General features: G+C 51.4%; 1 protein-coding gene across 5 annotated transcripts in view; it reads left to right on the top strand.

The window, feature by feature from the left end:
* The window catches only part of BCORL1 (BCL6 corepressor like 1), a 59777-nt gene that overhangs the window by 34836 nt on the left and 10796 nt on the right, over window positions 1-14145 (top strand). For 4 of the 5 annotated variants that reach the window (XM_058536701.1, XM_058536703.1, XM_058536702.1 and 1 more), the window contains 5 exons: window positions 10-399; window positions 3814-4037; window positions 8118-8339; window positions 10415-10581; window positions 11510-11655. In XM_058536701.1, the coding sequence (XP_058392684.1) occupies window positions 10-399; window positions 3814-4037; window positions 8118-8339; window positions 10415-10581; window positions 11510-11655 (1149 nt within the window). The remainder of the gene's footprint in view (window positions 1-9; window positions 400-3813; window positions 4038-8117; window positions 8340-10414; window positions 10582-11509; window positions 11656-14145) is intronic. The other variant, XM_058536705.1, reaches the window with a different exon arrangement.

Raw genomic sequence — 14145 nt, forward strand, 5'->3', positions numbered from 1 at the left:
CGTCCACAGGAAGCATCTGTAGCTCCTTTGCTGGTATGGCAGACAGTGACACGGGAAACCAGGAAGTCTTCCCCACAGAGGAGGAAGAGGAGGTGACCCCTACCCCGGCTAAGCGTCGAAAGGTGAGAAAGACCCAACGGGACACCCAGTATCGCAGCCACCATGCCCAGGACAAGACTCTGCTGAGCCAGGGCCGCAGGCACCTGTGGCGAGCCCGAGAAATGCCCTGGAGGACAGAGGCTGCCCGGCAAATGTGGGACACCAATGAGGAGGAGGAGGAAGATGAGGAGGAGGGCCTGGTGAAGAGGAAGAAACGGAGGCGGCAGAAGAGCCGAAAATATCAGACTGGGGAGTACCTGACTGAGCAAGAAGAAGAGCAGCGGCGGAAAGGGAGAGCAGGTAAGGGCGGCCGGGGGCTGCTGCCCCAGTGAGCTGCTGTCACCCGTCCCCAAACCACAGAGACTTTGGCTTCTGGGGACCCTCGGGCATCTTGGGTGTTCCCACCTCTGCCTTCTCTACGCCAGCCAAAGGCCTCTGCACCCATAGAAACCTGGTGCTATGAGCTTCAGCTGCCAGAGGGGGTCACTCAACTCCAGTCCCGAGGTTTTGGCTTGGGGTTGAGATTGAATGAGTTCGGACTGACCTACGGGTGAGCTGAGGACATGAAGGCCCGAGCCCTGCAATTTCTTATGAAAGTCTGAACCTGTGGGCAAGGCCACAGTGACATCCTTGGCATGGGACAACTCGATACCAGGGAGTTCTCTGGTTGGCTTGAGGGAGTTGGGTCTTTTGGGAGTTCGGGTTCTCTCTCCTAGAATCCTGGGTTCAAGAAGAAAGAAGGCATTGGCTGCCTTTCCTGGGATGCCTCCAGCCCCTAAGCTAAAAAGAAGTACAATGGTTTCCTCAACCCAACAGAAGAACTTCAAGTAGAAGCGGGCACAACTTTGCTCTCTCGGTTAAAGCCATAACGGTTATTAAGAGGCAGAGTGAAGCTTTGAGGTCACCCAAGGTGGCATCATTTTTGTTGGACCTGAGTTGGAAAAGCAGGCAGCCCAAGGAGAAAACTGGGCTTTCTTTGGCCACGTCAGATGCTATAATATGTAATCACGGCGGCACAGACTGTCACCGAGGCCAGTATCAGTATGTTCCACTAAGTACTGTTCGGGCCCATTCCTATAGCGAATTTCTAGATGAGCAAAAAGCATATCTCTGGGTTCCATAAGAACACTCTCTTGCTCTGACCTCTGCCTTTAAAGCAACAATTGATTGTCTCCTATAATGTATTCATCCTGAGCTGCCAGTAAATATCTGCAGGCTCCTCATTAGCGAAAACTGAATAACCGCATACTGAGTGGGTAGTAGATTCTGGGTTTGCTACATGCAAAGAAGGCTAGACCTCATTTCCAGCTCTGTTTAAGTAGGGATATATACAATACCTATCCCTACACTTGAGAGTAATTGAGCTCATTTTCGTCCACTATGTGACAGAGGAGGAATAATTTTCCCTTTTTTCTGCCAGAGCCATAATGGATTGGTCGGGAATCAGTTATCAAGCCGTTGGCCTCAGACACTTGTGTTAGGATGAAGAGGAGCTTTTGTAATACCCAGTCTTCTCTAATGAGGGCTGGTTTCTGGGAAGCTTGGGAGCTTCTTATGGAACTTATCAGCTTTTGGAACCAGAAGGACCTTCGAGGTTGCCTGGTCCAGTTTTCTACCCAATACAGAGATCTTCACAGCACTCTTGACAGGTAGCCTTTCCTTAAACACCTCCAGGAGCATGGAGAACGCCACTTAGCAAGGCATCCTATTTGATTTGGGGACAGCTCCAGTTGCTGGAAAGTAGGTCATTTTCCCTCCACGTGTGTGTCTAAGGGTTTTGAGTTGAGGCCGTTGGCTTCGGCATATGGTCTGGTCACTTTCCTCCAGATCTGATGGTGACATCTTCATGAAGGAATTGCCTGGAAAACATCTCTCTTCTCAGAAGGCTCTGATCCCTCTTATTACTACCTATCTTTCAGGTTGACATTAGAGAGTCAGGTGGAGTCACCAAACTAGTCACCAAACTAGACAGGTGACCTTACTCCTGTCTGAGCCTCATGACCTCTCCTTTCATCCCGGGCTTGGGTATCTCCCTTCTTGACCTGTGGAGGGGATAGGAAGAGCCACTTCCATGCACATACCTACTGCCTCCACTCTATGTTCCCTTCCGTGCTACCATGAAGCCCTTACTTCTCCACAGGTGAATAAACTCCACAGCCTGCCCTGCCCTGGGTAAATGGGGTAGGGGGCTGCTGCTTTTCCTGTGGCATTGAATGCTGTAATATGGCTTCCCCATGTTTCCTGAGGTCCTCAAAAGGCACAGTTCTGTTCCTTCCTCTTTTGTTTCAGCCTGAACTTGTTGCATCAAAAGCCCTGGTTTAGAATATTCTGGCTGGAAGCGCCACTAGAAGCCATCCAGCACAGCAGTTCTTGGACAGGTGTGGGGACCCACTAGTGGGTTGGGGCTAGTTGGGAGAAAGGGGTGGTATGACAGCTGGCCTTCTAAGAGCTGTGCATAACCTATAGCCAATTCCTCAGACTGTAATGATGGCTCCCATGTCTGGATTTGCCATTGGCGATGTCACACGTGACAGCACATGTCAAGGTCGGGGGAGGCGAGTTGAGAACTCTTGGATATTGCTCAATCCCCTCGTTTCACAGATTGGAGAAACCAAGGCTACAGTTATTCACTTCACAGACATACTGATATTTTGCCATGTGCTAGGCATGGTGGTCAGTCCTGTTGGGGAGATAAAGAACACATGGGTATGGCCCTACCTAAAGAGCTTGCACTTAGATAATATAATCATGCCTTACTCTTTATACCACTTTATAAAGGGGTTTTGCATATGTTACCTCATTTAATTCTCATACCAGTCCTGTGATGTGGATTATATTCTTGCCATTTCCCATGGAAACTGAGGTGCAGGGGGATTCTGACCTGCCTCCAGCCAATCACACAGCTAGTGGCCAAGCCATGTAACACTAATGTTAAGAGCTAAGGGTAAACCCAGTCTATCCCCCTACACATGGGGTTTAGGACTGACCCTGTGGGATGAGGCTCTTGATAATGATGTTCCCAGCAGGCCTTTTTGAAATTAGAATGCGCTTTGTTCAGTGAGCTGCAGCTCGAATTAGAGATGTTGCCCAGTGTGTTGCAGCGACTTGCTTTCCAACCAGGGAAGGTAGCAGGTTTCTGCGATTGCCCACCAGGTAAGTTGGCCCATGGCACCTTCTGGTTTCAAGGAGTTTCTGTGGCTTTGATCTTTGTGTCCTTGGAGAGTGACCAACAGGGCAGTCAGGTGGGGAGAGCTGAGGTTATGAAGGAAGGCTTCTACCATTTACTCCCCACCCCAGTGTACTTCATGCTTTGCTTTAGCGGAACTGCTGAATTTGTTTTCATATTGGAGTGTAGAAAGAGACAAAGGAGATGGGAGAAAAGCAGAAAAGAAAGTTCGGATTTGCTCTAGACTTGGGGAAATCCTTTTAAAATTGCCCTCGTCTTAGGGACAGTCAGATGGGCCGCCCCCTGCTGGCAGGGCTGGGAGTTGTCTCCTGCTTGTAGAGGAGAGACTTGGACGTTGAAGTACAGTGTCCATTCGAGAAGCATTTAGCGGAATAGTCAGCACCGCACTAGATACTGGTAGCTGATAGTTACACAACTTTGTACCGAGAGTCTAATCCCCAAAGTCCCCTGATTCATCTTAGAGGAAGGTGTTGCTTTTCTGTGTTCCATTTCCCTGACATCCATTCTTTCCTGTTTCTTGCCTTCAGATTTAAAGGCCCGTAAGCAGAAGACTTCCTCCCAAAGTTCGGAGCACCGCCTCAGGAACAGGAACCTTCTCTTGCCCAACAAAGCCCAGGGGATCTCGGATTCACCAAATGGTTTCCTCCCAAATAACCTGGAGGAGCCAGCCTGCCTTGAAAATTCAGAGAAGCCATCAGGAAAACGAAAGTGTAAGACCAAGCACATGGCAAACGTCTCAGAAGAGGTGAAGGTGTGTTTGCGGTGAGGGAGTTGTGGGGGAGGGGAATGGGCTAGAGCGGCAGGCTTTCCACAAGCTCCTCATTCAACGGTCCTCTGAGTGAGTGAGTGAGTGAGTGAGGGGATGGGGAGGATCAAACTAACCTATATTTATTAAAGTATTTTAAAGTAGTTCTAGAAGGGTTGTGGGGCAGATTTGAAGAATGGGAACTAGAGTTAAAGCCAACAATAAGCATTTGCAGACTATAGGGTTTGGCCCACGAGGACTTTTCCTCAACAATCCTTGGATCTCCTTTGAGTTAAGGAAGAGTTAAAGAATATGGCAGGATGTTAGCTTGAATAGCTTGTTAACATCCAATCAAGAAGATTTTGTCTGGGCTTAACTCACTGGAAACCAATCAGGGAGCTTTCTGAGTCAATCAAGGTGGAAAATAACTTGTAGAAGCAAGGATGTTGATGTCCAGACAAAGGTTGCTTGAGGGCGGGCCTGAAGGAAGTTTACTTGGGCTCAGTTATAGCTGCCCTTCCCCACCCCCACTCCCCAGTTCCTTTGCTTCCCATGGAGGCAGAGGAGCAGGTAAGTGGGCACTCACCAGTCGGTAGCCAGGCAAGCATTCTAGAACCCCTGTTGAGAATTGACATCTCTTTTGTGTCTGATGTTCATGATGTTGGGTTCCACATTGTACAATTCAAAAAAAATCACACAGTCCTCATCCTGGGTGAGCTGTACATTTGAGAGAAGTGAAGGTTCAGGTTCAAATGTATACCTGTAACATGTATTTGTCATTGACAACCAAAATAAAAGGTCATATTGGGCTTGTTTTGGTGGTTGTGATCCTTACGGCTCTTTCCAGCTCCAGAGCAGGGATCCCTGAGTGGCGCTGGCAAAAGGCGGGAGACCCAAGTACTCTCTCTCCCTCCTTTCCCCTTCACCATTCCGGAATCTGGTTCCAGCTCAGACAAGGTACTCAAGCCTATTTCCTCATCTTTAAAAATGGAGATGATACTCCATGTCCTTTCCATCTCAGAAGGGTGCTTGGGGGAACAGAGGAGGCAACGGATGTGAAACGCTTTGATATCCGTAAAATGTTCTCCAAGGTTGGTGTACATTCTCACGCTTCAGGCTGAGCCAAGAATGAGGGGACAGAGGTATGGAGTGGCAAGGTAGCAGTGACCGTTGCCTTTGACACTCCGAGGGGGCCAGGGGAGGAGCAGGGAAGTCTGGTCTGTGCTGAGTGCTCCATTCACACGATCGCTCTTAATTTGCACAGTGGCTGTTCGAGGTTGGTGCTGTTGTCCTCATTTTATGGTGAGGAAACTGAGGCTCAGGGACTTGCGCAAGGTTACTCAGTGGTCATGAGTGACAGAGTTGGGACGTGAAGCAGGCCTGGCTTCCCTTGGAGGCCGTCCCTTTTGATATGCCTCCACCCTGTGAATGGGTGGCTTCTATCTGTATCCGGGAGACACTGGGGGAAGGGGCAGCTGGGCAGGGAAAGGCTGCAACCTTGAGCAGCTCTGGTGAAAGGTGGGCATCCCCCTCCCCTTCCCCTGCTCCTCCTCAGACACTCAGATGGCTCCGTCCCACACAAAGGTGACCAGCCGCCTGACATTCAGCGGCACAAGCTGATGCTTCTGTCTGGTTATTCTCCCTGGCAGTGTATCTGCTGAAATGTTCCTCCCGGAGAGGTTTTGTGCCTTCACAGGGCCTCCTTGTCTCCCTGCCGCCTTTCTTTCTCTCCCAGTCACCACCACCTGCTCCAGTTGCCCCCATGGCAGGGTGCTTTGTAGTGGAAAGCAAGGCGGGGGGAGGGCGGGGGACGTGCCTGCGGCACTAAAGCTGGGGCATTGGCTAAAGGCTTCTTCCCACAGGGGCTCTGAGCCAGGAGAAAGGGGGAGGGGGCCCCCATTTGCTCTTGTTCATCTGCCTCTCAGGCAGCCTCCCTTGTCTCTGGCAGCTCTGGCCCCCAGAAGGAGAGTCACCCTTTGGCTCCTGGCTTGGCTTAGCAAAAACCTGGACACTTTACCCAGCATCCTCCAGTACTGCCATTATGCACCTCTATCCTCCTGGCAATAAAGCGGCATTCTATACTCATAGCTGGTGCCTTCCTGCTAGCAAGTGTACCTCTCTGCCCTTTCGGGATGGGGACGGAGAGCAGCTCTCATTGTCTTGGGATTTACCAGAAGAAACAAATGCCCTGGGCCCTTGTCTTTTTCCTGCTGCCACTCCTTTCCTGGCTTCATGTCTTTCTAGGCAACTTTTCTGGCTACCCAGGGCTCTCTGCACATAGCTGGCTTGAATCAAGTCAACAAATATTTGTTGTAGTGATGTGCCCAGCACTGAGTTAAGTGCTGTAAGGAACAAAAGAGAAGATGACAATATGAACCCTGCCCCCAAAGAGCTTAAAACCTAGCAGGGGAGGCCAGACTTGCCCGTGAAACAATGAAAGGAAATGCAGACAGTCAGGCCTCAGGCATCAGACCATGTGATTCAGACTAGGTGTTCTGGGTATGCAGAGAAAGAGAGCATTGGGGACCAGAGTGTTGTAGAATGTTGTAGAAGACAGGATTTAAGTGAGATCCTGAGCTCTGAGGGATTTAGATAAATGGGAATGTATTAGTTATCTATTGCGGTATAACAGATTACCCTAAAACTTAGCAGCTTAATACAATGATAAACATGTATTCCCTCACACAGTTTCTGGGGGTCAGGAGTTCAGGAGCAGCATAGCTGGGTCTGGCTTGGGTTAACCATGAGGTTGCAGTCAAGGTGTCAGCCAGGGTTACATTTATCTGAAGGCTTGACTGGGGCTGGAGGACCTGCTTCCAGGATGGCCCTCTCACATGGTTGGCAAGTTGATGCTGATTGTTGGCAGGAGGCCTCCTTTCCTTGCCCCACGGGCTTCTCCAAAGGGCTGCTTGATTGTCCTCATGACATGGCAGCTGGCTTCCCCCAGAACGTGTGATCCAAAAGAGAGCAAGGCAGAAGCCACATTGCCTTTGAGGACCTAGCCCTGGAAGTCACACACCGTCATCCCTGCAATCTCCTATTGGCTGCACACATCAGCCCTATCCAGTCCCGGAGGGGGCTCCACAAGAGCATGAATATCAGGAGGTGGGGATCATCAGGGGCCATCATGGAGTCTGATGAGGGCACAGTCTGCCCTCTGGCCCCCCAATGGTTCGTGTCTCTCCCACATGCAAGGTATACCCATCCCTCCCAAGGCCCCCCAAATTCTCATCCAATTATGGCATCAGCTCCAAGTTTAGAATCTCATCATCTAACTTAGGTCCAGGTGCAGATGAGGCTCCTTGGGTCTGATTCCTTGAGTACAGCTCCTCGAGCACAGTTCCTCCCACCTAAGACCCCTGAACTAAAGAGACAAATTACCTGCCCCCATAGACCCAGTACACCGTGGTGGGACAGGCATGGGAACTTGCTCTAGGCGTTCCAGTTCAAAATGGAAGGAAAAGGGAGACACACAGGGTAATTCATGAAGAAAAGACTCTAATGTTTTGTGAGCACCCACCATGTGCATTGTTCTGGAGCCTTCTAGTTCGTTATCTCAAAGACCCTACAAGGGAGAAAGTGAGGCTCAGAGAGGTTAGGCTTTGCCGCAGGTATTGTAGCCAGTGGATGGCAGAGGCAGGATTCAAACCCAGGTCTTTCTGATTCCTGCGCCTGAGCGCTTTTCAGCGCCCCAGGTGGGCATGAGCGTCACTTGGGGACACGGTGTGGTGGAAGGTGGGAAAAGCCTGGTGAGAGTTAGAAGTGGGAAAGGTTTTTGTAACACGAGTGAAGGCTTCAGCAGCTGTGCCTCTTTAGTCAAAGATAGCTGTCTCTGCTTCTCTTTACTCTCTGAGTTTGCGTCTGCCTATTAATGGAGAACGCTTGTGAAACTCGCAATAAATGGGGATGGAGGCAGGTAAAGAAGGCATGCAGAGTGCTTGAGAGAAGCTGGGATGCCCCCTCAATCTCTGATTTCCAGTCCCTTCGTCATTCCTTGGTTTATGTGGTTGAGGATTTGAGCCCCTGCTCACGGGTAGAAATGGATGGGAACCTGTGCTGATCCAGGACTGCGTCTCTGCTTTCCAGGGCAAAGGTCGTTGGAGCCAGCAGAAGACACGATCCTCCAAATCTCCCACCCCAGTGAAACCCACGGAACCATGCACACCCTCTAAGTCCCGAAGTGCTGGCCCAGAGGAGACCTCGGAGTCACCTACAGCCCGGCAGATCCCCCCAGAGGCGCGTCGGCTCATAGTGAACAAAAATGCTGGTGAAACCCTCCTGCAGCGGGCGGCGCGTCTGGGCTATAAGGTAAGGAGCTCCTCGGCTGCAGGATGCCGTTGCCCGAGCTTCTGGGGAGAAGCTTCTCCCCACTGGCTCTTCTGTGGCCTGGGCAGGGCTTTCTTTGGGGCTGGAGCCTCCTTCGTGTGCCCAGATAGTCTCTGGGGCTGCCTTGCCCCTGCATGGTGGGTGAGAACGCAAGCTTATTTGATTGGCAATTTGGGATGAATATAATTGAAATGGTAATACTATATCATAAAATGCGTTCCTAGGCCAGAAACGGGATTTTGGGGTTTTTATGTTGTCTTAAATTTTGCTATGCAGTGGCTCCCCTACTCAGAGAGGAACAGGGCTGATCACTGCTCACTCATCATATCCTCCTCCAGCTTCCCCTCCTTTCCGCTTCGGGGCAGAGGGGTCAGGAGTGTGCTGGAGGGCCAGGGCAGGGCTAACCCCCCCATATACTGCTTCCCCATGGATCGGAAAGAAGGCAGGCCAGGGAGCTGGCCTTTGTTGAGCACCTCTTTTGTCATGTTAAGAGCTCTGATTACTTCATATCATTTCATCTTCACCATAAGCCTGTGGAGGTAGGTTTTATTAGCCCCATTTTACAGGTGAGAAAATCAAGACTTAGCAATGTGAAGTGATGTGTCCAGGATCACTTAACTACTACATATTTACGAGTCCTAATTCACCCCAAGGTCTTTTTGATTCCCACGTGCCAGGATAGGGGTGGAAGCCTGACTCATTCACCATCATCAAATTACGTGGTTGGGCATTTTTGTTGATATGAACTCTTTGACCGTGTATCTTTGCCTGCCACACCGATTCTTTGCTCAGGATTTGCTCTTAAGGGTGGAGCTGCTGGGTTACAGAGTAGGCCCTCTTTTTTTAAGGCTTCCGATATCTATAACCGACTCATTTAAAGACAGCCACACTCCTAGCCAGGCTGGTGGGCACAGGAGAGCTGCCTTGATAGTGTCTCACCGGCAAGCCACCCATCTTTCTTGAGCACACAGTGTGGGGGTCCAGATAGCTGCCAAGGGAGATCTAAAGAAAAAGGTGACCAACCCCTGCCCTCAAGGTTCATTTTCTTTTACCTGGGGCCAAACCAGCAAACAGGAAACCATAGAAGAACCAACCAGGACAGGGCAGGAGCAGGTTGGGCAGCCTGTCACGAGAGGGAGGGAGGGAGAGAGGGAGCCTGGGGCCTGGGGGAAGGGGCGAACATGCGCATTGGTGTTGGTGAGGAGGGTAGGGGGCCGTGCGCTCTCCTAGGTACAGGCAGCAGGACAGTTCCTGTATCCAGGAGGCAGCATCCCCATCACAGGCATACACACACTCACACACACGCTCTAGCTAGCCAGCCTGTGAGCTAGCTGTCAGTCAGGACGGCTGAGCGGCCCATCTTGCCAGGGCCTGGGAGAGGGCTGCTGCTGGCCTCTTCCCCTCAGAAGAGGGGCTACTTCTCCCCTCCTCCTCGGTTTATTCACCAGCTTCATCCCAAACTAGCTAGAGTGCTTCTAGGCCCGGAGTCCCGCCTCTGGTCCTGTTGTCTCAGCCAGGGAAGCTAGGCATTTCTGCATAGATGAATGGCCACACTGGATCATACCAGTAACAGTCCTGGTTTGAGGGAAAAGCTGGAACTGGCTGCCCTGGGATAAACATCCAGGGATGGTACTTAAAACAATTAAAACCAGCATCTACGGATAGTACTTAAACCAATTCTTTCTTCCTTGTTCTTGAATTACCATCAGAGGCTGTGCTTGCTACCGCGTGTCGCATTTCTCTCACGAAGCCCCAGACTAGGGAAGCAGTGCTCAGGGACTCGAGGCCTGAGGGTTTGTGCTCTGGGTGGGCAGATGAGCGTTCTTGGTTATAAGAAATGTCTCCCCACTGCAGAGGAAACAGCCCAGAACTGAGGCCCTGGCGATGGCAGCTCAGGACTGACTTCGTTGACAAAAGATTTGAGACTTGCTTGTCAGTCCCCGGAATAAAGGACAGGCTGTGAGATTCTCTGGACATTTGGAGAGCTTCGAACCTAACCGGGGTGATTTCAAGAATGAGGCCTCTCTTTGCTTATGGAGCTATTCCTGTCCCCACAGGACGTTGTTCTCTACTGCCTCCAGAAAGACAGTGAAGATGTGAATCACCGCGACAATGCCGGCTACACGGCCCTGCATGAGGCCTGCTCCCGGGGCTGGACCGACATCCTGAACATCTTGCTGGAGCACGGGGCCAATGTGAACTGCAGCGCACAGGATGGCACAAGGCAAGAAGGCTGCTCCCCCACCCTGCCAGCTCAGCCCCTCACTCGAGAGAACTTGCCCCAGTCTGGGCCTTTGCAGCATGCCAGGCTGCAAGTTGCAGAGAACCCTTGTCAGGAGGCATTTCGGGAAGACAGCTGCAGACTGAAGAGAGAACTGGCTTAGGACACGAGTGCATGAGTTCCTGGCTGGCCAGTCCATGCTGGTGACTAAGGGGAGGCTGGGGTTGTCTAGGGATCTTCCCATCAGATGCAGCTTCAACAGGAAGACCAGTCAGGCTTCCCTCTGCACCTGTCTCAGGCAGAATCTTGGGCTTTAGGAACTAGAAGGCTGACCTTAGAGTACTATCCGAGATTTGATTCTTTATATACTTTGAAAAAAGATGCCTGCTGTGTCTTAAAGAAGCTGCACCCTTTCTCCTCTGCTCTACCAGAGGGCCTACTTGCTGGGCAAAATTGAGACATGAGCTGTTTACCACGTGGGGGACCTTGGGTCAAAGGCTGCAGGCTCTGCTTGGCCACCACCTGGTGTGTTTAGCCACTCTGTTCATCCCTGCTCTGGGGCGGTCATCCACGTCCTTCCGTTCTTACCCCTCAGCATCCGATTTAAGTTTATCCGGGGTCAGAGGCCCATTCTCTCCCAAACTCCAGAGCTACCAGTGGAGTTCCATTGTGCCCTAGGGACTGTCCCAAGATGTTGGGGGGACCATAAGGGAGAGAAATTGGAGGGAGGAGACAGAGGCACAGACAGAGGAGAAGGAGGTGGGAAGATGTAACAGAGAGTGCAGGCCAGAGGTGGTTCCCCTACCCTAAACCTTACCCATATTACACTGGGGTCATCTCATTTTACACTTCTCTAATGAGGTAGCCTGAGATCTAGACCCCCAGATTCCCCCTTAGGCCCTGTTGTCCTCACCCCGTGTCTCCTCTGCAGGCCGGTTCATGATGCAGTGGTCAACGACAACCTGGAGACCATCTGGCTCTTGCTGTCCTATGGGGCAGACCCCACGCTGGCCACCTACTCGGGGCAGACGGCCATGAAGCTGGCCAGCAGCGACACCATGAAGCGCTTTCTCAGTGGTAAGCACAGCCCAGACTCGAAGCCCTCGTCCTTGGGGCTGGCCTCTGGTTCCAGAACTCCTGAGGAGATATTCTTTATCTGCCCCCATCTCAAACAGCTCCCCTGAGGGGCATCAGCCCTCTTCACAGGCTTTCCTTCAAGCGGCTCAGAAATCTCTGTGTACTTAGACAAGCACAAAGGTCCGCTTCTTCTTGTCCTTGTGCTACGAGTGTCCACATTGCGTGCATCCTCTCCAGGGCCCTGGTAGCCTGGGCGAACCCATTTCCCTAGCTCGGTTCGTGGGGTAGGCCTCCTTGTGGGACAGCAGCTCTGCTAAATAGATTTAGTTGGGGGCAAAATGGGTTGACCTGTGCTTTGAATGGGATGTCAGTTGCAAAGAAGTGACTCTTAGCGTTTTGCTTTTGTTTTTGCCCTTTCTCCTTGTTGGTGATCAAAGCGGAACCTTTGGAACCCCTCCCAACACTGTATTCCTCACAGGCCGTGCCTGTGGTAACTGTGATGTTCCCTCTGTGTCCCCCTGTTCCTTTCTCTTCCTCCTCCCTCACCTGCCCCTCTGGAAAAGTGTCTGGTGTTCAGGCCTATGGCAAGGGCCGCAAGCCAACACACATTTATTTTCTCATTAGCAGATGGCAGCTGTTTGTCCGCAGTTAGGTAGCTCTACTGAGTTGGGCAGTGGGGAGGTGGGAAGGAGGGGAGTGTAGAGTGTAGCTTGGGCATGCTCAGTGGGAATATCCTCAGCCTTGACCTCCAAATAAAGGAACCCCGCCTCCTTAGTGACGTCACAGCTTGGCCCTTGTTCTGGTAGTTACTTCTTCAGACTGCCTGAGCTATGGATGGAGCAGCTGGGAGTTGTATCACTGATCCCTCTTGGAGGCTTCAATGTTTGTGGTAGGACCCCTCTCAGATTGGGAGCCCACAGGACCAGGGATTTGCCCAAGGCCACTCCCTCTCACCTGGGCATTGGCCCCAGTCAGTCTGGAACCGCACACCCCGCCACCAGAGTTACAGTTCTGGGCTCCCACCCAGGAGCTCATTTGTTTATCAAACAAAGGTTAACTAAGTAGCTGATGATGAAGGAAGAAACAAAGGAACCTGAACTAAAGGTCCCAATGGAAGGAGGACTGGGTGGGAAGCACCACCTTCATACTAATAAAAGCTGGAGGGAGAGCAATGGGAGGCCGCTGAGGGAGGCCTTGACTCCTGCTCAGCCAGCCTCTGTCCAGTCCCCAGTCAAGCTGACTAAACCCTGCGGTTACCATGTACAGGCCTCAGGCCTCACAGCCAGACCCAGCCTCTCTCTGGCTAGGGGCAGAAGGACTGCCTTGTCCTTCCCCCCAGCTCTGGGGTCCCAAGCCCCTGTCCTTGAGGGGCAGAGCAGCTTTGGGATGCTCATTCAGTCATTTGTCCTGGGCCAGAGATGAGCTGAACCATCACTGGGGTGCAGGGCTCGGGGCAAGCCACCATTCGTGGCCTCCTGCCACATACCATGCGCCGCATGCACTCTGTCTCACATACACACGCACCTCTGCACTCCCCTTGATTACCTGGAAAAGGTGGCACAGATGAACACCCCGAGCACCTAAACATGATAAAAGCTCCACGTGAAGCTCTGTCTCTGAGCAACAGGTCTAATCCAGGGGCCTCTTTGGGCTAGAGACTGCCCTCCTGAGGGTCTTGGGGCTCTCAGGGTCTGAATAAAGCTATCTGACCACCTTAGTCAGCAGACAAACTCTACTTCCTCGATCCCTTCTCCAAACTCCCAAAAGAGTTTGAATATTGAAACCATTTTAAGTAGTTAAAAAATTAGAAATAAACATGTTTTTCTCTCTTCTTGTTTCTGTTAACTCATCCCAGTACTAGCCAGCCTTTTGACACCTCCTTAAACTAACTCGAATGCCAGTCTGTGTTGCAGAATCAAGAGAAGACTTTTCTTAATTCTGGCACTTCCTAGCCTGTCCAGGCTGAACACCTTCATTCAAATCTTGACACTGGTTCTCAACTTTATGGGCACGGAGCTATAGCTTCATAATGGGGGCCAGGAGCTTAAAGGAGTGTGAAAACTGGGCCACTTCTTTTCCATGCAAATAGGAAGTGGCAATTAAAGGCAGAACTCCACCTGGCTGTTAGGGAAAGTGGTCGCAAGTCAGACTAGGACCTTGGCCTGACAACCCAGGGAGGCAGGCACTGGCAGGAGTCAACAGGCTCCCAGGAGGGGAGACTTGCGCCCAAAGGCTGTTTTGGGGGGACGAGAAGGCAAAGTCAGGGCCCTTTTTTTAAATTGAGATGAAATGCACCTATAAGACCATTTTGAAGTGAACAATTCAGTGGCATTTAGTACATTCACAATGTTGTGCAACCATCATCGTGGGCTTTTTTTGTGTGTGTGTGAGGAAGATCAGCCCTGAGCTCACATCCATGCCACTCCTCCTCTTTTTGCTGAGGACGACTGGCTCTGAGCTAACATCCGTGCCCATCTTCCTCCATTTTAT

The sequence above is a fragment of the Diceros bicornis genome, chromosome X, assembly GCF_020826845.1.
Source record: "Diceros bicornis minor isolate mBicDic1 chromosome X, mDicBic1.mat.cur, whole genome shotgun sequence".
NCBI classification, from domain to species: Eukaryota; Metazoa; Chordata; class Mammalia; order Perissodactyla; family Rhinocerotidae; genus Diceros; species Diceros bicornis.